Source organism: Rhinolophus sinicus, chromosome 3 (genome assembly GCF_057876585.1).
Source record: "Rhinolophus sinicus isolate RSI-liver-muscle chromosome 3, RSI-T2T, whole genome shotgun sequence".
Taxonomy (NCBI): Eukaryota; Metazoa; Chordata; class Mammalia; order Chiroptera; family Rhinolophidae; genus Rhinolophus; species Rhinolophus sinicus.
In genome coordinates this window covers 102,688,990-102,714,421 of record NC_142503.1, presented here as the reverse complement: position 1 = coordinate 102,714,421, position 25,432 = coordinate 102,688,990, and the positions used below count along the sequence as shown (strand labels likewise).

The window sequence follows — 25,432 nt, the reverse complement described above, 5'->3', positions numbered from 1 at the left end:
GGGTAGCAGGCTGGGGCCTTGGACCCCTGGGGAAGGGCCTGGGAGCTGAACCCGGTGAGTGTGTGGTCTGTGCTGGGAGGATATACAAGAGGAGGCAGAAGGCACTGGCAGGAACAAAAGGGCAGTGGACAGAGCCTGCTACCAAGGAAGCTGGAGACGGTCCTCAATGGGAGGGCTCGGATTTCTGTGGGGTTTCCCAAGCCTCTTCAGTAAGTGTGATTCATTTTTACTCTAAAAAGATTTTATTGGGCAATATTGGGGAACAGTGTGTTTCTCTAGGGCCCATCAGTTCCAAGTCGTTCTTCAATCTAGTTGTGGAGGGCGCAGCTCAGCTCCAAGTCCAGTCGCAGTTTTCAATCTAGTTGCAGGGGGCACAGCCCACCATCCCATGTGGGAATTGAACCGGCAACCATATTGTTGAGAGCTCACACTCTAACCAGCTGAGCCATCTGGCCGCCGCTTCTTTTATTTTTTTTTTGAGGACTGGAAACGTGAAAGACCACTCCTCTGGCATCCCTGGGTGTGGGCTGGGGCACAGAACAGAAAGCCAGCCCAGGCCTCCCTGCTCATCTCCTCATTTTCCTCCCTTCTGCTGGTGGAGAGTGTCCTGCGATGTAACAGGAGGGAAAGCTGAGAGCAGCTCGGACTCCTCTCCTGAACCTGGTGACTGCACCCTGCCCCACATGGGGTCATGTGTGCGCGACCAGCTGTGACACACCCAAACCCTCTTTCCTGGCAAACTGCCTCCCCACTAGAAAGAGGAACAGAGTGTCCGTTCCTGCCCCCGAGGCTTTGAGGACTTCGGCAGGAAGGGGAGCTGAGGGTGATTCAAGAGCATCAGCCTTTAGGGCCCTGGTCCCTGGCCAGCCGCAGGGAACCTGGCACAGCCTGGGGAACGCCTACCCCCATGCCCCCACTGCTGTCCAATACTCTGTAAACAGCACATTTATTCGAGTTTTCAAGCCTCTGGTGGCAGCATAGGAAGGGCCGGGCTCGCCTTCATGCTGCCCTAGGCCCTTGCCCAGCCCATCAGGCATGCAAGACGGAGCTGGTGAACAAGTCAAGAGGTCTTCGGGAACAGGACAGGAGCAGGCCCCACTCTTTGCCGTCCCCACCCCACTGGCCTGGGCTGGGCCACAGTCAGTAAGGCGGGCCCAGATCCCCCTCGCTGCACGGACCTCTTCTTGGTGGCCATTTCCATCTCTCTCCCCCAACCTCTCTGATCCCCGCACTCTGGAGCTGGGAGCCTAGGCCACCTGCATTGCTCCCTCACACTGGGACCAACCCAGCTGCTGTCAGGCTGCTTTTATAGGTCCTGCCTGTCCAGTCAGGTAGCCAGACAAGCACTGCAGGACTGGTTCTCCTGTCATCATGTTGTGTACCCGGCTCAGGGCTGGGTACTCAGCAGGGGATTGGGCTTTTCCAGAGAACCACTGTAGGTCAGAGGAGCAGGGCAGCCTGACTCGGCCTCTCCCAGCCTCCAGTGTCTCCCACCTCCATTCATCGGCTCCTGGCTTGGCCTGAGGGCCTCAATAATCCAAAGTGCAGAGCCAATGCCTCCTCCTCCAAGAAGCCCCCCTGGCTTAGTGCCAGGATCGGGCTGGGCTATGGATGGTCAGCCCAGGCTGCTACTTCAGGGCGCTAAGAACAGCCTCCAGCTTCATGGCCATTGCCAGGTCGCCCTTCACCTTCAGCCGTCCACTCATGTAGGCCCCCAGGGGTCGCAGCTCCCTGAATAACAGGGCCCGCAGGTCTGCCTCAGTCATCTCCACCACCACGTCAGGGGTGCCATCAGGCACCCCGTGTCCCACCCTCCCTTGTCCTGTGGGGAGAAAGAAAACAGCATTAGTAGGGGAGCAGCTGTGCGGTGGGGAAGAGGGGGTTGGCATGTCCCTTCAGGAGGAGTGCAGTGGTTAGGCCTTCCGGTTCTGACATCCGGGGTCTAAGTCCTATTGGCTGTGTGACCACTCAGAGCCTCACTTTCTAAACTGCTGAAATGGGGATGATAATCCCTAAATCATAGCCTCGTGGAGAGAAGTAGGTGAGATAATGCACGAAAAGTACTCCGCACAGAGCTTGGCACATAGTAGGCCTACAGCACGTGCAGGGCTCTTGGTACAGGAAGCTCGGCTACTGAGGACAGGGCGGGGAGACCAAGGCCTGGATAATCATTGTCCGCAAATGGTGTCTGAGCCACGACTGCTATGGGTTCACCCTCAAATGTTGGCAGGAGCAGGGGCATCTAAAAAAGGGCTAGGGGGTGGGAGGGCAGTGGGAAGGAGAGGGCAGGGAGGGCAGTGGCACCTGTAGTCAGATCCAGGAAGTAGGTGTTCTGAGTGCCACCGGGCACGATGACATTGAACTGGTAGCAGGCCCCAACTTGGCTGACCAGGGCCTCCGACAGGAAGGGCTGCAGAGCAGTTAGCAGCCCCTCGGCCACAGGCTGCTTGAAGCCAGGTCCAGCACCAACAGGAAGCTCCACTTCGTCCACTATCTCCACGGTGTCTGCAGGGGTGGGGAGGGAGGCAGCAAGAGATCATGTGCTGCCAAGGTGAGGATGGCTCCGTACCTTAGCGGCAGTTCCCGCTTACATGCCCGTCAGGTCTGAGTTCAACTTCCGCTTCTGCTAAGAAGCCACCCTTGAGTTTTCAACCTTAACCCCAAACGCCATTTCTAAGCTACTCTAGCCTTGAATGTGAAACTCTTTTCTGGATGCTGCTGCTTCCTGCTGTGAAGGCTCCATGCACTCTCCCCACAGCCTGAGCTCTGGTCAGCTGTAGAATCAGGGTGTCCTGAACAGATGGGCAGGGTGTGGACTGCACAAAGGTGCTTGGTTAAGAGAGCAAGTAGCAAAGCTCCGCCTGTGTGAAGCACCGAGCTGAGAGCCCTGCTGAGCCCCCACCCTTTCTGGGAGTCTCCTCACCTGGCCCTGGGGGCAGGGCACCTCCGGCCCCTGCAGACATGCCTCCTCCAAGGAAGTGGAGAGCCAGTTGTTGGAGGGAGTCGTCCAGGCTGGGCCCAGCCAGGCTGTCCTGGGGCGGCTGCAGCACGGCCTCCACTGCCAGCTCCATGCGGTCCACCTCCAGTCCCCAGGCTCTGGTCACGTCATTGATCTCCAGCTGGAGGACAGCGTGAGGAGAAACAGAATTCATTCACACACCGTCTCAGGGCAGGCTGGTACAGCCACACGTGGACACGGCGGCCATGAGAAGCTGCACTGGCCCTTGAGAAGCTCCTGCCTGGGCACGCAGGCATGAGGCAAGGACGAGCCTGCGGTGGGCTGCTGGCGCTGAGCAGCCAGGGGGCCAGAGAGGGCACGGGGCCATGGGGGGGTGATGTCAGGTGAAGGGGCAGCAGCAGGAGGACCTTCCAGACAAAGGGGACACCATGTGCATGAGCCCAGAGAGGACCTGGAATGTTCTGGAACTGCAAGTGAGCACAGTTCCCTTTAGCTAAACACTCGGGTGTGGGCTGGGAGACTGGAGGCAGCGGAGGGGTCAGAGGCGGCTGCTCCTGCTTGCTCCTGAAGCACACGGAGCCCCAGAGAGGAGTTTACTAGGGAGCTTCAGAGCAGACTTGCTGCTTGGAAAGGTTCTCTTGGTTGCCATGTGACACCGGACTGGAGGGGCTGAGGGTAGAGGCAAGGAGACCAAGCCAGACGTTGCTTCAAACTGCAGGCAGAAATACTGTGGGTCTGGTGTCAGGCAGAGACGTGGCTGTGAAGCCACGACGCTCTGGGAACTGCATGAAGCTACAACAAGCCCCCAAAGAGAAGCCCTGGGCGGCTCGCAGCCTGCTGTGCGCTGACCGGGAGGGTGTGAGAAGCAGCGGAGAAGCCAGATCTCTGGGGGGTTCCTGCATGATCATGAGCGTGGGCGTTCACCTAGCAGGACCCAGGGAGGGAGACGGAGATTTGGGGGTGGGGAGGGGAGGGATGACAACCTCCTCCATACGTTAAGCGTGAGGTGTGTATGGCACAGCCAACTATCCAATAGGCAGTTGAACACATGGGTACAGAGTGCAGGAGAGAGCGGGGCAGAGTGGTGTAAATAATCAGTGTCCAGAGGCAGCATAAAGCCCCAGGAGGATGAGCTCTCCCCAGGAGGTCACACATAAAATGAGGCCATTGATGGAAACCGGGAAACTGAAAGGCAGGAGAACAAGCGGTAAGAGGAGTGACAGGAAGGGAGGGGGAAAGCAGGGGTGTGGAGTAATGGCAGGAGGGGGAAGCAGATGACCCCTCAATTGATCAGGAGTAAGAGAAGGATGGGTCCAGAGTCCCAGGCCGCTGCCAGGAGAAGTAGGCGAGGGGCTGAGAAGTGCCCTCTGTGTTAGCAAGAGGGAGGTCACCATGATGTCTATCTCGGGAGCCTGGGGAGATCCTAGACTAAAGACAGGAGAGGAGGAAGGAAAAAGGAGAGAGGCAGAAAGGAAGAAGAGGATGAAAGCAGGGAGGGAGCCGGGTTCTGGGCCCAGAGCACAGCTGGAGCAGGGAGGAGCCTCACAGGGGAGTGGCTGCTGCCAGGGGAGGACTCCCAGCACAGATGGCGGTGAGTTTGGTGAGTCTGAAGGGACGATGCTAGAGGAAGCTGAAGGGGTTCTTGTCCTACAGTTTCTTCTGAGGATTAGGAGGCAAGGCCGGTAGCAGAGTGGTGGGTGGGGGTGGGAGGCTGGACCAAGGCAGCGAGGGGTGACGGAGCCGGCCTGCAGCAGGTAAGGAGGACCTGGCCAGTGAGAGGTGGGGAGAATGCAATCCCTCCAGATGAAACGCATGCAAAAAGAGGAGTGAGAATGAGAGGTGTATGCCCGAACCAGGGCTGAAGGCAGCTGTGCTGGCTTTCCTGAGATTTCATTTTCACCACAGGCACTGACCCGACCTCACTAAGGGCCAACTCAGTCTGGGCAATGGGCCCTAAATGACCGTAACATCCTGGTGTGGGACTGACTTCCCCCAAACTACCTCTCTCGGCTCAAAGCCAAGGGCAACAGGCCGCCATCAGTTTTCCTTCCTAAAGATACATTAAAATGGAATATGGTTCCATGAATAAAAATGGCTAGCCAACTTGTTATCTGAGGTGTATAAGATTGAGGTGTATAAGATTGCTGCAAAATATAAAGCTGAGATACATTGGGGTGGGCAAAAGGACTTGGGAAACTATAAAATGCTATTGCTACTGTCACAAGTAGTATTTTCCTGGGAATTTCACCCAGCTTGTTGATTTACTTCCTGAAGGGACTGGGGCCTCCAGGACTGGCATTACCCCACTCCCCCTCCTGTCCTCTAACCACAGCTCTCTGGGGAAAGCAGAGCTGAGGGGAATGGGGAAAACTTCACCCGGGTTCCCCTGTCAGGACATGGCAGCAGGGGACACACTGCCACTTGTGTATCCATTTCTACCCCATCTTGTCACAGAAGGATTTGAGGTGAATTCCAGTGTAGAGAATTGCTCACACATGGAGAAGAGGCAGGGAAAAGGTCCAAATGTCCTTGTATCCCTTTGGTCTGTCAGAACAAGGAACACAAAACCACAAAAATGCACACGCTGCACCGTGGAGCACAGAGCTCCCTGGAAGGTGGCCAGGCGGGGCGGGCCCCTGAGGCCCAGTGCTGTCATGGCAACGTGCACAGAGCAGCAAAGGGCAGCCATTCCTGTCAGGCCCTGCCCCATCCGAGTGCCTTTGGCCTTGCTCTCCAGGTCACTATGGTCTGTGCCCATCTTCTCTTCCTCAACTCACAGTCCCACCCAGACCCTGGCTCTTTCAAGGTGCCACATTCTAGGGGCGTATGGTAAACTGAGGCTGAGTGAGCTGGTATGTGCTCAAAGTGCACGGAGCCAGGCTGGGCCCAGGCGCAGCTCTCCCTCGGGAGCTGCCTACCAGGAGCTGCTCGCTGATCTTCAGCTTCTCCATCTGGATGTCCCGCAGAGGCCTCCTGAGCAGGGCCTTGGTCAGGGCATTCTGGGCCGTCATGCGCGTGGCTGCGTTCAGGTCCTTCACGGTCATCACGGACAGCACTGGGTCCCAGATGCGGAACTGGACATCGGCTCCCACGGACAGCACAGCCCCATCCTTAGAGGCCAGCTGTTGGGGGAGGCCACGAAAGAGGAGACACTCAAGGGGCTGCAGGGAGGTCGGGCCCACTGAACCCACCCAGCTGGATCCACCTGCCTGGCAGCTAGTGCCTCACAGACAAAATGGTGTCCCCAAGTGCATGGGGTTAAGTATATGGAACAGGGACATCCTCCCAGCCTTTACCCTTGATTTTCTGGTCTCCTCCCAAGCCCTCTCCCTGCCTCTGATGGCTACTCACAGGCCAGGCATACAGAATACCCTCTGCACAAGCCCCACTTCCTCTGTCCAGGGGAGCTGAGACGCCCCTCACCTTGCAGGGAGGGACATTAAAGGCGCGTGTCCTCAGATCCACCCTCTGAAAGGAGTCGATGCAGGGCAGGAGCAGAACCACGCCAGGCCCCTGAGGGGTGCGGATCCGGCCCAGTCGAAACACGATCATCCGCTCATAGGTGGGCACTATCTGTCCGCAACGGCAAGGGAAGGGTTGAGAGTGAGCCCAGGATGGCCAGGACGCTGCCCAGGGCCCTCCCGCACCTGTCTCCCCTCACCCTGGGCGGTGTCAGGTATCCTTAGCTGTTTTTAAATGAGAAAACCAAGGCTCTGAAGGGTTAGGTGACTTGCTCAAAAATCACACAGCCCCTAAGTGAAACAGGTAAGGTCTGAATGTATTTCTGAATGACTCCAGAAGCCAGGCTCTCGACTACCACCAGTACTGACTTGGTCCCCAGAGGAACGCTGCACTTCTGTGGTCTGAAGCTTGACATGACTCAAACCAGGAAATGTCTGCCTTGGAGTAGTTAGGAGCAAAGGCTGGCTGCTCTACCAGCAACCCCAAGCAAAGGGCTCTACCAATTTCAGGTCCCTAGAGTCCTCAAAGAAGCAAATATGTCCCGATTGAGCAATGAAACTCAGAGAGGCAAAGTGACTTACCCAAGGTCACACAGTATTCATTTCAGTGAAAGTTTTAGGACTAGGATTTAGGACCTTCTAAGAACTCCCTTCCAGACCACACCAAACTCAAAGGCCGTCTAGACAAGCTGACTTTGGTCTAGGGCCGCACAGAGGGCAAGACTTGCCTGGGCTTCCACCTTCACTGCAGTTTGCAGCTATGATCCTCAACCATAGTTCATCCTTTTTCCTCTCTGTACCACTCGCTGTGGAAACCAGGCCTGAATTCCTATCACTCAGTACCTGCTGGGCCAATTTGAGTGTTTTTCATTTCTAATTTAGCATAACCCAAAGGGAGGAAGATTGGGCAAAGACATCTGTGTGCACCAGACACCAGGACTTGGGAGTTTGGCTCCCAGTACAATGTTGGACAAGTCTGAGCCTCAGTTTCCTCATCTGAAAGATGGGAATGAACAATCCTTGCCCAGTCCATTTTGTAGAAGTGCAATAATACAATATTTCAGGGACGGGGGCAGAACACAGAGAATGTGCCCATCAGCCATCAGTGCCAAAGCTCTCAGTGAGACCCAACCCAATCATCCCTACCTTCAGGGCAAACCAGCCGGAAATGGGGAAGGTGATCAGCAGCAGCAAGAAGCCCAGGAAACTGATGAAACTGTGGCAGATGCAGGAAGGCCAGGTCTGAGGTGCATCTAGGGAAAGAGAACAGAGGCAGGCAAGGGATGCCAACTGCAGGCAGAGTAAACGCAGTCAAATGTACCTTTCGACCACCTCCCACTTCAGCAGCTCCTTCTTTCTCAGGGCTCTCAATCTGCCTCCTTGCCTAATACTCCCATAGCTTTGGGCAAGTCCCACCCTCACAAGGCTATTCTCTTCTGGGCAACAGCCACTGGATCTGAGAAGCCAAACCACGTAATGCTCTCCTCACTGGACAGAACATCAGTCAGTCTTCTTGTCTGGTTTATACTGCCTTCCCATACATGGCACAACGTCAGACGCATCCGGGCACCTGTAAGCACCAGCGGAGTTGAACTGATTCCTGTTGCCATAACTCATCCCTCTTCTACCACCAGTCCCAGAAGTGTGCTTTCAAGGAGTCCTTTTGCAGATAATGCCTTAGCCTACAGGGATAAAGCATTAATGACTCACCAGTAGGAGCCATAGGTGAGGGCTAAGATGTTCTTTCTTAGCTCACAATTCTTCACCCCATTTTAATGCCGTAAGGACCATCAAATGAATGCTTCACTTAAAGAGCTTCAGGTGGGAGATGGGGGAGGAGCAAACTAGAAAGAGGAGGCTCATTTGAGCCCAGGGTGTTGGCCCCTGAAGAGCCAGGAGCCCAGGATGAGTGAAGCTGAGACAGCCTCAGAATCTGGGATGAGGTTATCTGCTCTGCTTTCCTCCCAACCCTGCACAGGAAGCAGACTGGAGCCTCTGCTCCATCTTCCCAGGAACCGCACATCCTCAGGGCTCTCCGAACCCCAGGAAGCTGTCTCCTTTCCTGCCTGGCCTTGATCCGCGTGTCCCCTGCAGGAAAGGAACCCTTGGATGGGGCAGCTGTCATTACAGGAGGGCCCGGGAGGGACCAAATCCTCTATGGTTTGGTGTGAGGCTGAGGAATGTGGGATCTGGGATGTGGAACTCAGTCTTTGAAGCAAGACAGGGCCAGAGCAGACCCACAGGCCATTAGGGGCCTTTTTGGCCAGTGCATGTCCACCAGGAACCAGGGAGATGTTCAAGCTCAGGGTGTCTAGTCTAGAGGTGCCCTGGGGGTGAAGATTCTGCCGTTTCTCTGCAGCCAAGTGCCCTTGGTGTGCTGGTGACCTTCTATGGCTAGACCTTGGTTTCTTTCTAGTCAAAACGACAACTTGAAACCTCTGCCCAGGTTTCCTCCTCTGCGGAGAGGGAGGGTTGTCTGCGTTCCTGGGGATCCCGCAGGAGTCCTTGCCTCCTGCATGTTTCGCTGAGCCTTAGAAAAGGTGCATGAGGGGAAATTGGCGTGGTAGGGGTTTTTTCAGGCGCTGAATCCTTTCCAGAATCAAGGAAATGACATCAGCCTTCTCAGCACTCCCTCTCCAAACTCACGAACTGGGGTAGGTGTGTACGCGGGTGCTGGTAGGGGAGGCGTGATTATCTAGAATTACGGTTTCTCCAGGGCGCGGTCAGCAAATTATTCTCCTTTGTGTGCCCACAGGCCAGCAAGCAGAGCTGATGAGCGGAGGAGGAACGAGGTGGGACGAGCCTTGCTAGACGATAAGAGCTCTGCAGTTGGAGCCCCACGGCCCTAGAAAGGGCCGCTCAGCGCTGGCATCCAGCGCCCAGTCCCGGCCCCTCTCCGCACCGCGGCCCCCTCGGTCCCTCCTCTTAGAGTGCGAGCGCAGGACCAGCCGACTTCTGGGGCAGAGAGTTCGGGCCTGGGGGTGCCGGCCGGTCCCCCCGGGCTCCGCAGTGCTGGGCGGCCACTCACCAGCTTCCGTCTGCACGCCGCCTGGCTCCGGGAACAAGCAGCCTTTCTGCGAGCCCAGGAAGCCTAAGCTCGACTGCTGGAAACGGTCAAAGTCCCCCAAGGGCAGCGGCCGGTACCCAGACCTGCCGAGCATGACTCCCGACGGGACACACCCCCCTTCAAAGAGCCCGGCCTGACCTGCCAGCCCCTAGGCCGCCCCGCCCCTGCCGGCCCCCGCTTCCGGTTTCCCGTGCGCAGCCGGTGGTGCCGGCCGGCGCGCAGGAAGAGGAGGCTTGCCCGCTAGGCTCCGGTCGTCGCACAGCGCCACCTGCTCTAGGAGGACCGAACTGCGGCGGCGGGGCGGGAGCATGAGCTGCGTTCCTGGGAGCCCGAAGGAGTCCTTGCCTCCTCCTGCATGTTCCGCCTGGACCTTAGAAAAGGAGCATGAGAGGAACTCGGCTTTGTAAGGGGTTTTTCAGGAGCCGAATCCTCTCCAGGATCAAGGAAATAGTACCAGTCTTCTCAGCACTCCCTCTCCAAACTCACATACTGGGGTGGGTGTGTATGTGTGTGTTGGGAGGGGAGGGGTGCTTATCTAGAATTACAGTATCTCCAGGACATGGTCAGCAAATTATTGCACTTTGTGTGCCCACAGCCCAGCAAGCAGGTACTGGCACAGAGTGGATCTCAGTACTTGTTGACCAGGTTACTGTGGTCAAGGTGGGGCAGGAGGGCCTGAACTTGGGCACAAAAAGAGAGACATTTCATGTGCACACCTCAGGGAGCATGGTGGAGTAAGGAGTGGGGGGTTAGCACAGAGCTACCACGTGGCAGGCCCTCCAGAGCATCTCAGACGTGGGATCCTCAGTCCTGCAGGTCTCGAAATAGCACACCCCTTGTTCCCGGTACCCAGCGGTAATGTGACTCCACAGCCTGAGCAAACCCAAATGCAAATTGCGGATTTACTCTGAGAAGCATTAACTCCCAATAGGGCATTGAGGCAGCTGTCTTCCAAGAGTGAAGAAATTAATAAAGCTTTCCTTGTCTCAGGCACATGCCAGTCTGACTACTCATGTCCCTCAGCCCCCCAGCCATAGCCCAGTTCCAGGTCCCTTCTGCAGATGGCTGCTCACCATCTTTGGCTTTTCCTAGTTTGATGGCCCGATTCGAAAGCCCTAGGAGTATTGATCAGGTTGGAGGGTAGGGCCGGCTCCTGGGGCCTCACACAGTCCCGGGGAACTTGGGTTTCCCCCCATTTCTCCTCCAAACACCTTCATAAACTTTTACAAGAGCAATGCCCTATCACCATCCCTTCAAGCCTGTTCGAAGCTGTAACTGAGCACAGAATGGGTACCCAGGAGCCAGCACAGTGGTTGGGATGATTTGAAGTTTGAAGTCAGGGGCACTGGCCCAGTGAGGCCGCCTGGAGCTGTGCAGTCTCCCCTCACCAGGTGGGGGTCTGGCATGCATCTCTGCTGGCCAAGAGCTAACTTGCTCTCTCCTCACTCTTCATACCCATTCACCAGCTCTCCCCCTCCCCCCACCCCCCACTGCCTCAGATACACCAGCCTTTCCAACTGTCACCCAAGGCATCACCCTGTCCCCCTCATCTCCACTCGTGTCCTTCCAGTGTCTCTGACTCAGGTCCCTCCGTGCATCGCACAGCCACTGTCCTAGACCAGGCCACCTGCCCCTAGGTTGTCTGAGTGACCTTCACAACATGCACAACACATCACGCTGTACCTGGATTCCAACCTGACTCTATCGCCTATAAAACTGGCCCATCTACCTAGCTTTGATTTTGCTCCAGCCCACTCCTGGGCTGATATAGAGCTTGGGTCCCCTCTTAAATCAGAAAAAAACCCAAACTACTTTCTAAACAGGCTCTCCTGTTGCAAACCTCCATGCATTTGCACATGCTGTTCGCTCTGTTTAAAGTGTCTCCCTAATCTCTGAATCCCTGGTGAATTCCCACCGTTTCAAGTCCCAGCTGAGGAATCTCCTTTCCAGCCAGTTTCAATACAGTGTGAAAAATCTCCGTTTGAGGGCCTGCCCTTGCACTAGATCTGGGGTTCCTCCAAAGCAGGAGCCACGTGTGGCTCATCTCTGTGTCCCCCAACTTCCAGCGGAGGGCTGGCACAAAGCTGTACCACTGTGAAATGATGGAAGGTTCAAAGCGGAGAGCGGGGGCTGCCTCCTCCAGGTTGGCTGGGCCGCCGTCCGGATCATACCCCCAGGTCAGTAGTGTGTCTCCTCTCCGCCTTCCTCCTCACCGCCCTGTGTCTGTCTTCGAAACCCCCAGTCGGCTTCTCCGCCCCTTGAACCGCCCCCAGCTCGTGTGTCACTTCCTCCCGGGAGGCTGGCCCTGAGTCGGCACCACCACTTTCGGACAGCTCCGGAGACTCAGCCATTTGGCGCGCGAGTCTCGTTCAGCCTATCTTCCCGCCCCTTGAGATCAAATCCGAGAATCGAAACTGCGCTGAGATCCATGCAGCAGGAGCCGGCACCCGCCCGATCATCCGGGCCCCAGCAGGACCCCGCACTGCCCCACACGTCCACCATGCCTACCCCGGAGCCCCTCTCCGCAGGCCAGCAGCGCAGCTCCGGCCACAGCCCCACAGAGGTACTACTGGGTTTGGGGAGATAGGGTTTCGGCTCTGTTGGTTTGCTATGGTGGGAGAGGTGAGAAGGGAGAGGGAACTTGGCCACGTACACAGAGGGAAAACCAGATGCCAGGGTCCTGACCCACTTGGCTCGATTAGGGGTAGGGGAGAGTAGAAAAGGGAACGAGGGGATGAGTTAGGGGAGCCACTCTGGGCTGCGATTCTCCACTGAGCAGTGCCACCTGGGACCGGACACTTCCGCCTGCGCGCCGCCGGCTTGCCTCTTTGCCCTTGCCGTGACCAAGACCGGCAGGTTAGGAGAATGGAGGTAGTAGCCCTAAAGCCCCCGCCTGGAGCCAGGGTCATGTTCCACGTGTAGGGGGAAAAAACAACAACAACAAAAAAGCACCCAATCCCAGCTCAGAATGGGAAACCGTGGCCCGGACAAGAGAGATGTATCAGCTAAGGCCTCCCCAGCTCCTGTGGTTTCTCCCCTAGGAAGCCTTCCAGATCCTTCTCTGGGAACACCCTACCTGCCTAACCCCTATCACCAAGGGGGTTTATTAGGCTTTCCTCCTGTAAGCTTTTGCTTTAATCTTCTTCTGGACAAACCCCAGCCTTACATACCCGAAGGAACTACTTAGACACAAGCTCTATGTTCTTCCAGACCCGTTTGATAGCACAGATTGCAGTACTTTGTATTATTTGCATAATTACAACTAGGGATAGTATTGCTTAACATTACTAGTTAACATTTATGAGCACTTTTCAGGTGCCAGGTACTGTAGTAAGCACTTTTTTGCATTTTTTAAATTGTGGTAAAATAAACAGAACATAAGATCTGCCATTCTAACCATTTCTAAGTGTATGATTCAGTGGTATTAAGTACATTAACCATGTTGTGTAACTGTCTCCACTGTCTATTTCTGGGATTTTTTTCAAATAGAAACTCGGTACACCTTAACACCTTCCTCTCCCCTTAACTCCTTCCTCTCCCCTTTCTCCAGTCCCTAGTAATCTCTAATCTACTTTCTGTCTCTGAATTTGCCTACTCTAGATAATTTCATATAAGTGGATTCATATGATATTTGTCCTTTTGTCATTTCGCATAATGACCTGAAGGTCCATCCGCGTTGTTGTAGCAGTGTCAGAATGTCTTTCCATTTCAAGTCTGAATAATAGTCCATCGCATGTATATGCCACATTTTGATTATCCATTCATCTGTTGATGGACGTTTGGGTTGTTTCCACCTTCTGGCTGTTGTGAATAATGCTGCTATTTATGTGGGTGTGCAAGTATCTGTTTGGGTCAGTGTTTTCAGTTCTTTTGGATGTATATCTAGGAGTGCAATTGTTGGCTCATATGGTTGATCTTTAACTTTGAAGAACCACCAAACTGTTAAGCACTTTATATGAGGTTGATACTTAATGTATCTTCTTTCTAAACTGAATTCCATGAAGGCAGATACATCTTTGTATCTCAGGGCCTGGTACTATGTCTGATGGAAAGTAGACGCTCAATAAATTGTGGAATGAGAGTGGGAAGGCCTGAGTAAATGGGAAACTGGGGTGCTGATAAACCTGGGTTTTGCATCATCCTATGACTGCCTGGAATGGAATATGAAATCCCATTCCAGCCTCCAGCCTTTGGGGCAGGTATTGGGTGGTTGAGGATTCCTGGGACCTCAGGCCTCACCCTCCTCCCCTCTGGTCTCCCCCCCCCCCCGCCCCCCCAGCAAGCGACGGAGGAGGACTTCCAGTTCCTGCGCTGCCAGGGCTGCCGGGCCGAAGCCAAGTGCCCTAAGCTGCTGCCTTGTCTGCACACGCTGTGTTCAGGATGCCTGGAAGTGCCCAGCATGCGGTGCCCTATCTGTAAGGTGCCCCAGCCCGCAGGCGCTCACGGGCCGGCCCTGGATAACGTCTTCTTCGAGAGCCTGCAGCGGCGCCTGTCGGTGTACCGGCAGATCGCTACTGCACAGGCCGTGTGCACCCGCTGCAGAGAGTCGGCCGACTTCTGGTGCTTCGAGTGCGAGCAGCTCCTCTGCGCCAAGTGCTTCGAGGCGCACCAGTGGTTCCTCAAGCACGAGGCCCGGCCCCTGGCCGAGCTCCGCAGCCAGTCGGTGTGCGACTTCCTGGACAGCACGCGCAAGTCCAACAACATCTTCTGCTCCAACCCCACCCACCGCACCCCTGAGCTGACAAGGTGAGTCAGTGGGCTGGCTGCGGTGGGGTGGCGCATCCAAGAGCTGGGGAGAGGGTGCGGGGAGCAGAGATCCAGGGTCATAAAGCTGAGAACGTGGGATGAGGAGCTTGCACGGTCTTGCAACGAGCAGCATCTCTGACGATGTCCACAATTTATGCTCTCCGACCTGCGTGGATAGTAAGAGTTTATGATTTTTCACTCTAATAAATAATGCTGCAGAGCCATCTTTGCACCCTATTCGGTAATTCCTTTAGGATCAATTTTTAGAAATGCCATTGCTAGGTTAAGGGGCATGAAAATTTTACATTGTTACATGTTACCAAACTGCCCTTCAGAAAATCTTAATAGTGGAATTCTCCGGAAGTGCTGTCATGGGAGCTTCCCTCTGTATAGCTGGATTCTAGTGGGATAAAATGCAGGTAGTTAGTTTCTGCTGAAAAGTCACAGTTGCAATACCGTGCTATCTGGGAATGTAGGTATGGCGATTATTATTTTTATTAAACAGCGTAAGATTTTAATTCCTTTTTTGATAAAGACTACAATTAAATGGTTAAAAAAAAATAGGAACAAAATTTATAAAGAGAGGGCCAAGTCTCCATTCCTCTCAAATCATCTGCCTCTCCCTCATCCAAATAACCATTGTCACTAGTTTCTAATGTTTCCGGTTTCTGTGAATGCATACACAGTTAGGAGTATGTAGTCTTTTGAGGTCTTATTTTTACCCCGTTTAGACAAAAAGGTAGCATACCTATGTGAACTTTGGGATTTCCCCCACCTCCTGAAAAAAAAATTGTTGTGTAAGATTCTTTTGTGTCCTTGTTCTTGCGGATCTGTTCTGTTTGCAAAGTGAAGGTATTGTTTGCCCGTTGGGGAAACACTCACAAGTGCATTCCTGCTAAACTGAACGTGGCCTGCTTCCTGCTTGTGACTTATCACCTGCAGCATGGAATGCATTCCCCCCCCACCTCGGATTCCACATTAGCGGATATTATCATTTAAATTTGGATTTCTTTGCTTCTTTTGAAGGTTGAGGTCCAGCGGCTTTACATACATTTATTTACCACTTTTCCTTCATTTGTGTCCCCCCTTGGAGGAGTTAGTCTCGTTAATTGTAAGAGCTTGTTCTAGTGCAGACACAATACCTCATTTAATGTTGTGTTTAAGTGTTTAGTTTTATGTTGTCTAATCCATCAGTCTCTTCTTTATGGTTCTGGCTTTGATCATCCTAGGAGACATTTTTCCCATGCCAATGTTAAAAATATTTTCTTACATTCTATTTTAGTAATTTGATGGTTTTGTTTTTATAAGTAAGTCTTTAATTCGAATGGCATTTATTTTTGTGGATGGTATAAGTAAGGTAGATAACTTCACTTTGCTTTTCTCTCCAAATAGAAAGCCAGTTCTCTCTACTTTTATTGAGAGATTTCAATAGTCCACTCTTACCCTTTGTATCACGTACTAAATGCCCATGTAGTCATGGGCATGTTTGTAAATCTCTGTTCTGTGCCAATAAGGTGACTATGCCAGTGCTAATCCTTACTGCTGTAAGGCATTCTGTAGCTTTGTTTTTGATAGGGCAAGTTCAAGTTCCCACTCAAAAATAATCTGCTTTTCTTTTGCTCTTACAGTTCATGCAGTTTCAGAACTTACATATACATTGGGATTTTGATTGAAATTGCAATAAATCTGGAGAGAATTGGCCTCATCTCTGGTTATATCTTTTGGGTTTTATAGTTTTATTCACATACATCTTGAACTTCTAAATTATAATTAAATTTAGAATATTTAATAATATTATGAATGGAATCTTTTTCCATTATAATTTCTAACTGGTTATCCTTAGCATTCAGTAATGCTCTTAATTTATGTGTATTAATTATACCTGGCCATCTTATCAAACTCTTTTATTCTTGTAAGTTTTTCAATTCTTTTGGATTTTCTAGATAAACAATCATATCATCTGCAAATAATAAAAAGTTTTTTTCTTTTCAGTATTTTTACACATTACTTCTTTGCGGCTTTGTTTCATTGGCCAGAATATTGAATAATAGTCATTAGAAAAAGCAAGTCTATCTTGTTCCTGCCTTTTATGAAAAAGTCCCTTAGGCTTTCTTGTTTAGTATGATGTTTATATTGTCTTCCTTAGGTAACTTTAAAAAATCATATTAAGAAAGTTACCTCCCTTTTCTGGTTTACTAAGAGCTTTGTTGTCATTTTGTTTTATTTATTTATTTATTTATTTATTTATTTATTTATTTATTTATTATTGGGGAAGGGGAACAGTGGGTATTTCCAGGACTTTTTTGGGGAACAGTGTGTTTTTCCCAGGACCCATCAGCTCCAAGTCAAGTAGTTGTCCTTCAGTTTAGTTGTGGAGGGCGCAGCTCAGCTCCAAGTCCAGTCTCCAGCCTCAATCTAGTTGCAGGGAGTGCAGCCCCTCATCCCATGTGGGAATTGAACCGGCAACTTTGCTATTGAGAGCTCCCACTATAACCAACTGAGCCATCCGGCAGCCCCTCCAGCAGCCCCTCCGGCAGCTCAGTGGCAGCTTGGCTCATGTTGTCTTCAATCTAGTTGTGGAGGGCGCAGCTCACTGGCCCGTGTGGAAATCGTACCCGGCAACGCTGGGGCCCAGAGCCCGCGGTGTGCTCAGACCAACTGAACCACCTGGCCGTCCCATTTTGTTTTATTTTTAACAAATAAAGATATGTGTTAAATACTCGGGAACGGTGTTCTTTTGGATTCTATGAAGCTTTCGTTTCACCTTTTAGTATGATGAATTATATTCAAAGGTTTCTTTGTCTTGAACCATTTTTTAATTCCCAGGAGAAAAAACTCTATTTGGTCATGATATACTGTTTATTATTATTATTATTATTCATAGCTAGATTCCATTTAGCAACATTTTAGTCTATTATCTGTATTTATAGATGTGATCAATTTTTGTGAATATGTGTAATTTCATTGTCAAATTTTCTTATCCATTTTATGATAATCTCTTTCAATAAATTTGTAAGCTTTCCTTTTTTGAATATGATAATATATAAATTACTTAGCATAGTGCCTGGCACATATTAAATACTCAATAAATGTTAAAATCTTACTATTCTTATCCTTTCTCTGCTCTAGAACAATTTAGAAAACATAGCCAATTAAGGTTTATAGAAGTTTCTTGAAAAACTATCTGAGACTGGTGCCTTTTTTGAAGAGTAGATTTTTCTCCCCCATGGTATTGGTCTGTTTGGGATTTTGACTCAGATTTTCTGGAACATTTTCTAGTTCATTCTGAGCTATCTTTCATAATTTAAGAATCTCCTCTATACCTGTAATTATATCCCCTTTCTTATTTCTAATATTATACACTTGTGGTTATTTTAGTGATCTTTTCAAAGTACTAGCTTTTGGTCTTCCCTTATATTCCTTGCTGATATTAATGTTTTCTTTTCAAGAAGTGTGTAATGTTTGGTTTCTATATTTGATGTTAATTTCTACAGCCCAATCAGTTAACATGTAAGAGTTCTATATCTGAGGCTATATTGAGATTTTTGGGGGTGTCCAGCATATTCCTTGAACGAGTATATTCCTAGGACTTTTAAAAAAATCTGTATTCTTTGTAGAGTATACACACACATCTATATATACACACAACTATATATATGCATATATTGTATCTCATATATCTTTCTACTCTTGTTTAAAATTTTAGCAAACATACTCAAACATGTTTGTGTATGCGTGTATACATTTATCAAGAGTAGATTATCACTGTTCTTCCAGATAAGATAAATCCTTTATCATACTTTTTCTTTTCCACATTCCCTTTCCATACCCAGAGTTAGTTGAAATAACATGAAATTTTAGTTCTAGGCTACTGAATTTTTAGGCCTTTTCTATTCTAAACATCCTTTCTTAACAGTTATTGTCATAATTACCTTATAACCCTCTTGTTATCCATAACCTTAGATTTTAATTGGTTTCATTGCTCACAATAATGTTTTTCTACTATAGCATATCTTTCCCTTTCTTGAACTACTTAATGTGATTAATTTCCCATTTGGCTGGAATACCTCACGTAATTTCGTTTGTTTGTTTTTCAGAAAGTTTTCTTTTTGAGGCCTTGAGTGCCTTAACTAACACCCCGTTTCCCCGAAAATAAGACCTAGCCGACAATCAGCTCTAAAGAGTCTTTTGGAGCAAAAATTAATATAAGACCCGGTATATTATATTATATTATATTATGTTATATTATATTGGGTCTTATACTAAAATAAGACCAGGTATTATATTATTATATTATATTATACCGGGTCTTATAGTAAAATAAGACCGGAAATTATATTATATTATATTATATTGTATTGTATTGTATTGTATTGTATTGTATTGTATTGTATTGTATTGTATTGTATTGTATTGTATTGTATTGTATTATATTATATTATATTATATAGACTCAGTCTTATCATAAAATAAGACCGGGTCTTATATTAATTTTTGCTTCAAAAGACGCATTAGAACTGATGGTCCGGCTAGGTCTTACTTTTGGGGAAACACTGCATGTGAGTTTGCTGTCACACATAAAGGAAAGGTTAACGAGGTGTGAAATTCTGGGTCACAATCACCATTCCTTCATCTTGGAATGTATAAGCGTTGCTTCATAAATTTCTGGCCTCCTGCATTGCAGACAAGAATTCAGTTATTGTCTAATTATTTTTTTCTTTGTGGGTAACCAGTTTTTATTTGCTAAGGATTTCATATAATTCTTTTTTTCTTGAAATGATTGATCGGGCTAGATCAGGTATGTCTCTCTTTTTTTTTTTCAATAATCCTGCATGACATTGTTGATCTGAAAATAAAAGTCTTTCTTCAGCTCAAAGATATTGTTTTCTGCTTTTGTGTGTATTGATTTGCCTTCATTTGCTTGGTTTTTTTCTTTTTACAACTGTTGTCCTATGGAGATTGGAACTCCAAATCCATCTATTATCTCTTTTATCCTTTTATTCATTAATTCTGTTACTTTGCTTTCATTCTTCTGGATTCTCAGAATGTTCCTTGAATTGATTTTCTAATTTACCAACTTTCTTTCTCTCTCTCTCTCTCCCTCCCTCCCTCCCTCCCTCCCTCCCTCCCTCCCTCCCTCTCCCTCTCCCTCCCTTCCTCCCTTCCTTTCTTTTTTTTTCAGGAGACCCCTTTCTGCTATTTACCACCTATGATAAATTTTGTTTTAGTTTGTTTTTCTTAGCAATCATGTATTTTTATTTCCAAAAACAGTTCATGTTCTCAGGATGTTTTTTCTTGTCATCCTGTTCTTGTTTTCTCTATGTGGTATGTTCTTAATCACTCTGCAAAACAAAGTTAGAATTTTTGGAAGTTTTAGGTTTCCTATGTTAACCTGTTTTTAGTGTGGACCAAGAATCAGTTTGGTTCCCATTTTGGTTGCTGATTCTCTTTATAGGTCCTGTGGTTCTGTGTTGTCTGCTCACATGTAAATGTTGATATCTACATTGTATATAGTTCTGGTAGTTGATATGGGCAGGCAGCAGTTGCATAAACCACAGTTTCCACCTCCCACCCCTGCAGTGAGAATGGGGTCTCTCCTCCAGATGGTGGTAGCTTACAGGTAGTCCTACCTCTAGTGTGGGAGTCAGGGGTGGATTTCTCCCCAGGTACAATGGGCAAGGCTGGTCCAGCCAGCAAGAGGGCCGGATTCCGGTCCTGTGAGGATGGCAGATGGCTTAAAAAATTTGACCCTATTGTTTAAAAATCATACGCACAGTCTTAATTCACATTGTTTCACAATTTACCAGTAGTTACTGGAAAATTTCAACTTGTTTTTTCTGCACAAAACCTCAGTGCCATAAATCACTACAACTTTCTTCAGTAATAAACCAGTTTATCGTTTGACACTGAGGTGACTTAGGACACACGTTGGGGAGCAGCACCACAGGTGGCTTTGAACTTGGAACCAAGCCTGGAATTGTCTGACCTGGGGTCTTTGTCATTTGATCACCAAGTCTGTGGAGTCCATTCTTTCGGCCCACGTTTCTACTGTGTGGCAAATCCTCTGTTAGGTGATAGGGGTATGAATACGAACAGGTACAGCCCTGGCCCTCGGTGAGGTCAAAGTCTGGTGGAGGAACCAGTTCCGCAATTAACAATCAAGGCTGCAGAGTACCGCGAGGAAACCTGCTTGCCATTGTTACTATGTGCTTTGACAGCTGCCCTTATCATACTGTCCTCTAGCTTACATTTTTCCCTTGCCAGTAGCCCTGTCCACAGGGCTGACATCTGGTGTGTACTCCGTCAGTTTAAAGGCAGCAGGAAGAAGGAAGACAGGCACACAAGCCAGTGATCTCAGAGAAGGCCACCTGCCCAGCCTGTATTGGCTGGGACAGGCAGCTTCCAAGAGGGTGTCACATAGACATATGTGGCAGAGGCGTTATCGAGTCTGCTACATTTCAGGAGCTACAAGTAAGGGGTGTGCATGAAGGCAGGGGCTGGAAGGGTGAGCTTGGGTCAGAAATGGCGGGCTTGGAGGAGTTAGGACTCTCCTACAATTTCTGGGACGGAGAATGTTCTCGGCTTGCTTCTTTCTCATGCAGTTTACTCGTGTTTTACCAGCAAATGTCCTATAGAACACAGTGTGCATGGTACCTTATGGGGCCCTGTTGGAAACCCACTGATGGGTGTGCAGGAGAGAGTGGGATGATCGGATTCCCTCTGTCCTGTCTACTGTGATTGAAGTGGGCAAGTCTGGGAGCAGGGAGACCAGTAGTTGTTTCTTTGGCTGCACGCTTATTTGTATTTCACACCATTCCATAAAGAATTTGAGATTTACAACCGTGCTGTTGGGTATAAGTACCAACAGAAACTGAAGCAAAGAATCTGGACCAGGGAAAAGGGAGCCCATTGAGAAACTGAGGCCATGGTAAAGGTGGGGGTGAGGACTGAGAATGCAGAGATGGAGCGGTGGGGAGAAGGCCCGAGTCTCACACTGCCAGGGCCTGCCTGACCTGGAGGTCAAGGTGGCTGCCAGCCTTTCTATCATGTGTGACGGGTACCCTGGGAGTGTCTTCCCACCCAAGAGTAATATGGGTCTGGGATGCAGGTGGAGCGGAGACCCATGTATGGGTGTCAGAACCTGAAGCTTGGCCAGATATGGTGGAGGAATTAATCCAGGGCCTTCAAAGCTTGTAGCCAGAAAGAGCTTGAATTAGTTGAGTGGCGAAAATAAAAGACTTATCCATCAAGTTTGACAGGTGGGATGAGATCATAAACTGGGAAAAGAATTCCCAAGACCAGAAGTTGGAGTAATTGGCAACAGGTCAGGGAGAAGCATGCTGGGCAGCCCCAGGGAGGGTCCCAGGGCACAGGCAGGTATCATGTAATGGCAAACGTGTTGGCAGGGAAGGGAAGGGCTGCTGGCCTAAGAGGCAATGGAAAAGACAGATCCTTATGGGCCCACTCAGGGCCAGGGCTGTGGGAGGAAAGCCAGATGCCATGGGCGCAAACTTGAAGGAGCTCCCTTCCCTTCTGAAAGCCTGCCTACTAGGTATCCAGCTGCCGTGCTCGTCCTGGCCCTGCCCGGTGCCGTCCTGGTACCCTCCATGAAGTTCTTAGTAAGTTGCACCTTACTGGGATTGGTAGTCTCCCTGGGATCGAATGCTGGCCTGCGAGGAGCATCACATGAGTAGAAGAAAGGCTGCTGCCAGGAGTTAGGGCAGAGTCAAATGACCTGTTTCAAGTGTTTCTGTGAACTCTCCCAGGGCACTTGGTTTCAGAGCTAGGAGCAACTGCTTTTCCTTTCATGGGGGCGAGGTGGAGCAGGCTCAAAGGTAAATTTGGTTGAATAATATGTGAATAAAAGGGATGTTTCCCCCTTAGTGCCCTTCTGTGTTGGAAAAAGAAGTGAGGAATTTAAAGTGACCCAAGCCAAGATCAGGTTTACCGTCAGTGTCCCTGCCTCACGCTCTGCTTTCTCCACCTGGAAAGAGTGGGCGTTACTGCTCAGGGGTGGAGGCCTTGGACATTTTAGAAGAATTTTTAACAATCAGACTTGAAATGAATGGTTTTGGTCATTGATTCCTAACTCCTAAGATTAAACTACCTGGACCTACATCCGTCCGTTTGTCCAGCAGCCATTGAACAACCATTTCTTGAGCATTTATTTCCTGCCCAGCACCTCGATCGCTGTTGCTGGGGGAATAAGAATCCCTGACTTTGAAGTCTGGATCTGTGGAGGGTTTCTGTCTACAGATAAGTTGTGGGTATGCACATCCTGTGCTCTGTGGCAGGGACCCACAGATCCTGGAAGACACGGTCAGATAAAGGGCTGGGGCGGTTTTAAGGAGGGGAAAGTTGGGTTTAATTGGGAGGATCAGGGAAACCTTGATGTAAGAGTTGACATTTGAGCCATGCCTTGACCTTAGAGGTTTGTCTGTATGAGTTTCAACTAAAACAAATGCATAAATTAGTGACAAATTTTTAATTAGTGGCTTAAGCAACAAACAAATGAATGGCTTATGTAAGGGAATAGGTATGGAGCTGGCCTCTGACCTAACCTTATTAGATACATTGCTTATGATGTGGGTCTCCTGCAAGTCAGCTCCATTCACAGAAGGGCTTCTCTCTCTTGGCGGCCAAATGATTGCAGCGGCCCCAGAGGTCACACACGCTCATCCTCAAAGCCAATGGGAGAGAGTGAGAAGCTTCCCAGAATTCCATGCCAAGTCTCAGCATGTCTCTGACTGCATCAGGTTCCTGTTATTGAAAGGCTTGCTGAGGCTGCTGGGGGATACCCAGACTGATGTAAGACTGAGTCACGTGGTTCCCCCAAAGCTCATGGGCTGAGAACATGGAGTGTGTGCCCTAAAGGGGCCTGGTACAAAAAGAAAGAGGACTGTGTCCTCTGTATATCTTGGAAAAATCTCCCGCCACCACTGCAAGTGAAAGCAAAGAAGAGAAGAGATCCCAGGCGTGTGGGATGCAGGGAAGCAGAGCCAGAGTGCGGGGAGCAAGTTGGAAGCTAGCCTCAAGTGAAGCTCCCTGCGCCCTTGGCTCCTGGGCTGCCCCTTTCCAATGGGACACTTCCCTTTTCCAGTGTGGCCAGAGACTAGGCTGTCCCACGAGGCCAGAGGCCAGAGGCCAGAGCATTCCCGGGAGCTAACCCAAGGAGGAGCTCCTGCGAACCAGGGCCAGACAGGATGTGGCTGTGCTCCTTTCCTGCTGCTGCTGGCCTCTGCGTCCAGCCTGTCCTCCACTGACAACTGGGCTGAATTGCAAAAAAAGGATTCGCTAAGTCACTTGTTTAGAACTCAAAGTATGTTTTCCCTTAGAATTAAATTATTAAAAGGAAGTGTGCTATTTGAGCAATGTTGAAATTTACTTTCCCTTGACTTTAACAGAAGACAAAGAAACTGAAGTAAAATGGGATCAGCAAAGCTTCAAAGAAATATTTCTTCATCCTAAAATATTTTCCTAAAAACTCTAAGATTAAGCAAAAACGATTACTAAGACAATAAGGGGTGACTGTCTTTGTAGTTTGCTTGTAATGAAACGCTTCCATTTTAGACAGTAATAACAGCCTCCACTGTGAAAGCTCAGGGTGGCCCACCCCATGTATCTGTCTTGGTTCCGTGTCACAATGGCTGCAGGGGAAGCACTGGTCAAGGCCTTGTTTTTCAGACTTTCTCAGTAGGTTTTTGTCTTTTCTCCATATCACGCCTACATATTTCTTGTTAGGATTCTAGAGTTTCTTTTCTTTCTTTCTTTCTTTTTTTTTTTTTTTTAAGTACTTTAAAAATTGCTCTTGTGAATAGGAGCATGAGAAGTTTGTTTTCCACGTTTCTTTTCATTTGCTTTGTTGGGATAGAATTAAGCTAGGCTATCTTCTCTTAATTCTGGTATAATCTAGCCATTTTGCTGACTTATTTCTTACTAATTTTGTGGTGTTTAGTTTTATTCATTTGACTGTTCCAGGAGCTAATAACTGTCATTTTGCTTTCCAGAGCTACTCCTCTCTCTGCCTGTGTTGTCTGGGTTCTTGTCATGAAGCTCCTTGTGGGCAGGTGTCTGCCTCACCTCTGCCTCCTCCAAAATGCCAAGCACACAGTAGGTGTTCAGTGAGTGTCCCCTGAATGAGAGTGGAGGTATCCTAGGCGAAGGAGGTCGTTCCTGGTCCTGGGGCAGCCCCTTAATGGGTCACCCCAATTCAGGATCTACACCTCAGTCTTATCAGAAAGCATGGGTTCAGAGTTGTACACCTGAAACCTATGTAACTTTACTAACCGTTATCACCCCAATAAACTTTAATTAAAAAAAGAAAAAGAAAAAGAAAACTATCATGGGTAAAATTAGGAGAGCTTGTCTCCATCTAGTGGTCAGTGTATTATACTAATACTGTTATTCTAAAATCAAAATACTATTACGCATTTTATTTTCTTAATTGTAGTGAAAATGACTCTAACCAAGATACTACTGTTACTTTCTAAGGATATCTATCAAGCTTGAAAAGTAAATAATCAGATACAAGGTACATAATTCTAAGTAAATGCATTGAAGTATATGGCTTGAACATATTGTCCAAAATCCATGAAACAATTTTGTGCTATAAGTAAGTAAGTAGATAAGTAAATAAATAAATGATTTTTTAAAAGGAAGAAAGCTTGGGGCTTTTGGACCCATGGGGTCTGATTCAGGTCAACCAACTCACAGAGACCTAATGCCAATTGTCCACTTCCATCCAAACGGGAAGCAGCGACCACTTTCCCTAGAGAGACCCCATTTGAGGCGGAAGGGCCTAGAAATAGCAGAGATGTGGTCGACCCAGAACATGTTGCTATCTCTCTAGCCAGGCTGCCAAGGTGTGCCCCTTCCAAGCTTGGAGCACTCTTCCTAAGCAAAGGAAGCCAACTTTCCTATGCAACCAAAGCAGGGAAAATGATTACTGGCTCTAGTACTCCTTTATTTCTATACCCTGTATAGTTGCCCACATTTATTAGTAATCTGTTCTTTAATTTAAAAAATGGGTAATACAGTCTTTCCCTGAAAATAAGACATAGCCAGACCATCAGCTCTAATGCGTCTTTTGGAGCAAAAATTATTTTGCTCCGGTATTATTATATTATATTATATACCCAGTCTTATAAGACTGGGTCTTATATTAACTTTTGCTCCAAAAGACCATTAGAGCTGATGGCC

The 25,432-nt window shown here is 49.0% G+C and overlaps 2 protein-coding genes across 7 annotated transcripts in view; one reads left to right on the top strand and one right to left on the bottom strand.

Annotated features, from left to right (window-relative positions):
* Positions 1–223: 223 nt before the first annotated feature.
* On the bottom strand, positions 224–11,726 carry STOML1 (stomatin like 1). Of its 5 annotated transcripts, XM_019736034.3 has the most exons (8): positions 9,449–10,936; positions 7,991–8,102; positions 7,567–7,673; positions 6,383–6,532; positions 5,878–6,081; positions 2,924–3,119; positions 2,305–2,505; positions 224–1,822 (listed from the first exon to the last, which is right to left on the bottom strand). In XM_019736034.3, exons 2-8 carry the CDS (start codon positions 8,028–8,030, stop codon positions 1,629–1,631), a joined length of 1,092 nt encoding a protein of 363 aa, XP_019591593.3. In that variant the 5' UTR covers positions 8,031–8,102; positions 9,449–10,936; the 3' UTR covers positions 224–1,628. The 5 variants fall into 5 exon arrangements, with proteins under 5 accessions (XP_019591593.3, XP_019591591.3, XP_019591595.3 ...); XM_019736032.3 differs by lacking the exons at positions 7,991–8,102; positions 9,449–10,936 and adding an exon at positions 11,578–11,726; XM_019736036.3 differs by lacking the exons at positions 7,991–8,102; positions 9,449–10,936 and adding an exon at positions 11,659–11,719.
* A 47-nt stretch (positions 11,727–11,773) lies between these two features.
* PML (PML nuclear body scaffold) overlaps positions 11,774–25,432 on the top strand; it is a 36,481-nt gene continuing 22,822 nt past the window's right edge. The window contains exons 1-2 of one of the 2 annotated variants that reach the window (XM_019735990.3): positions 11,774–12,050; positions 13,767–14,233. In XM_019735990.3, coding sequence (XP_019591549.3) covers positions 11,916–12,050; positions 13,767–14,233 — 602 coding nt within the window. In that variant the 5' untranslated portion in view covers positions 11,774–11,915. The remainder of the gene's footprint in view (positions 12,051–13,766; positions 14,234–25,432) is intronic. The other variant, XM_019735989.3, reaches the window with a different exon arrangement.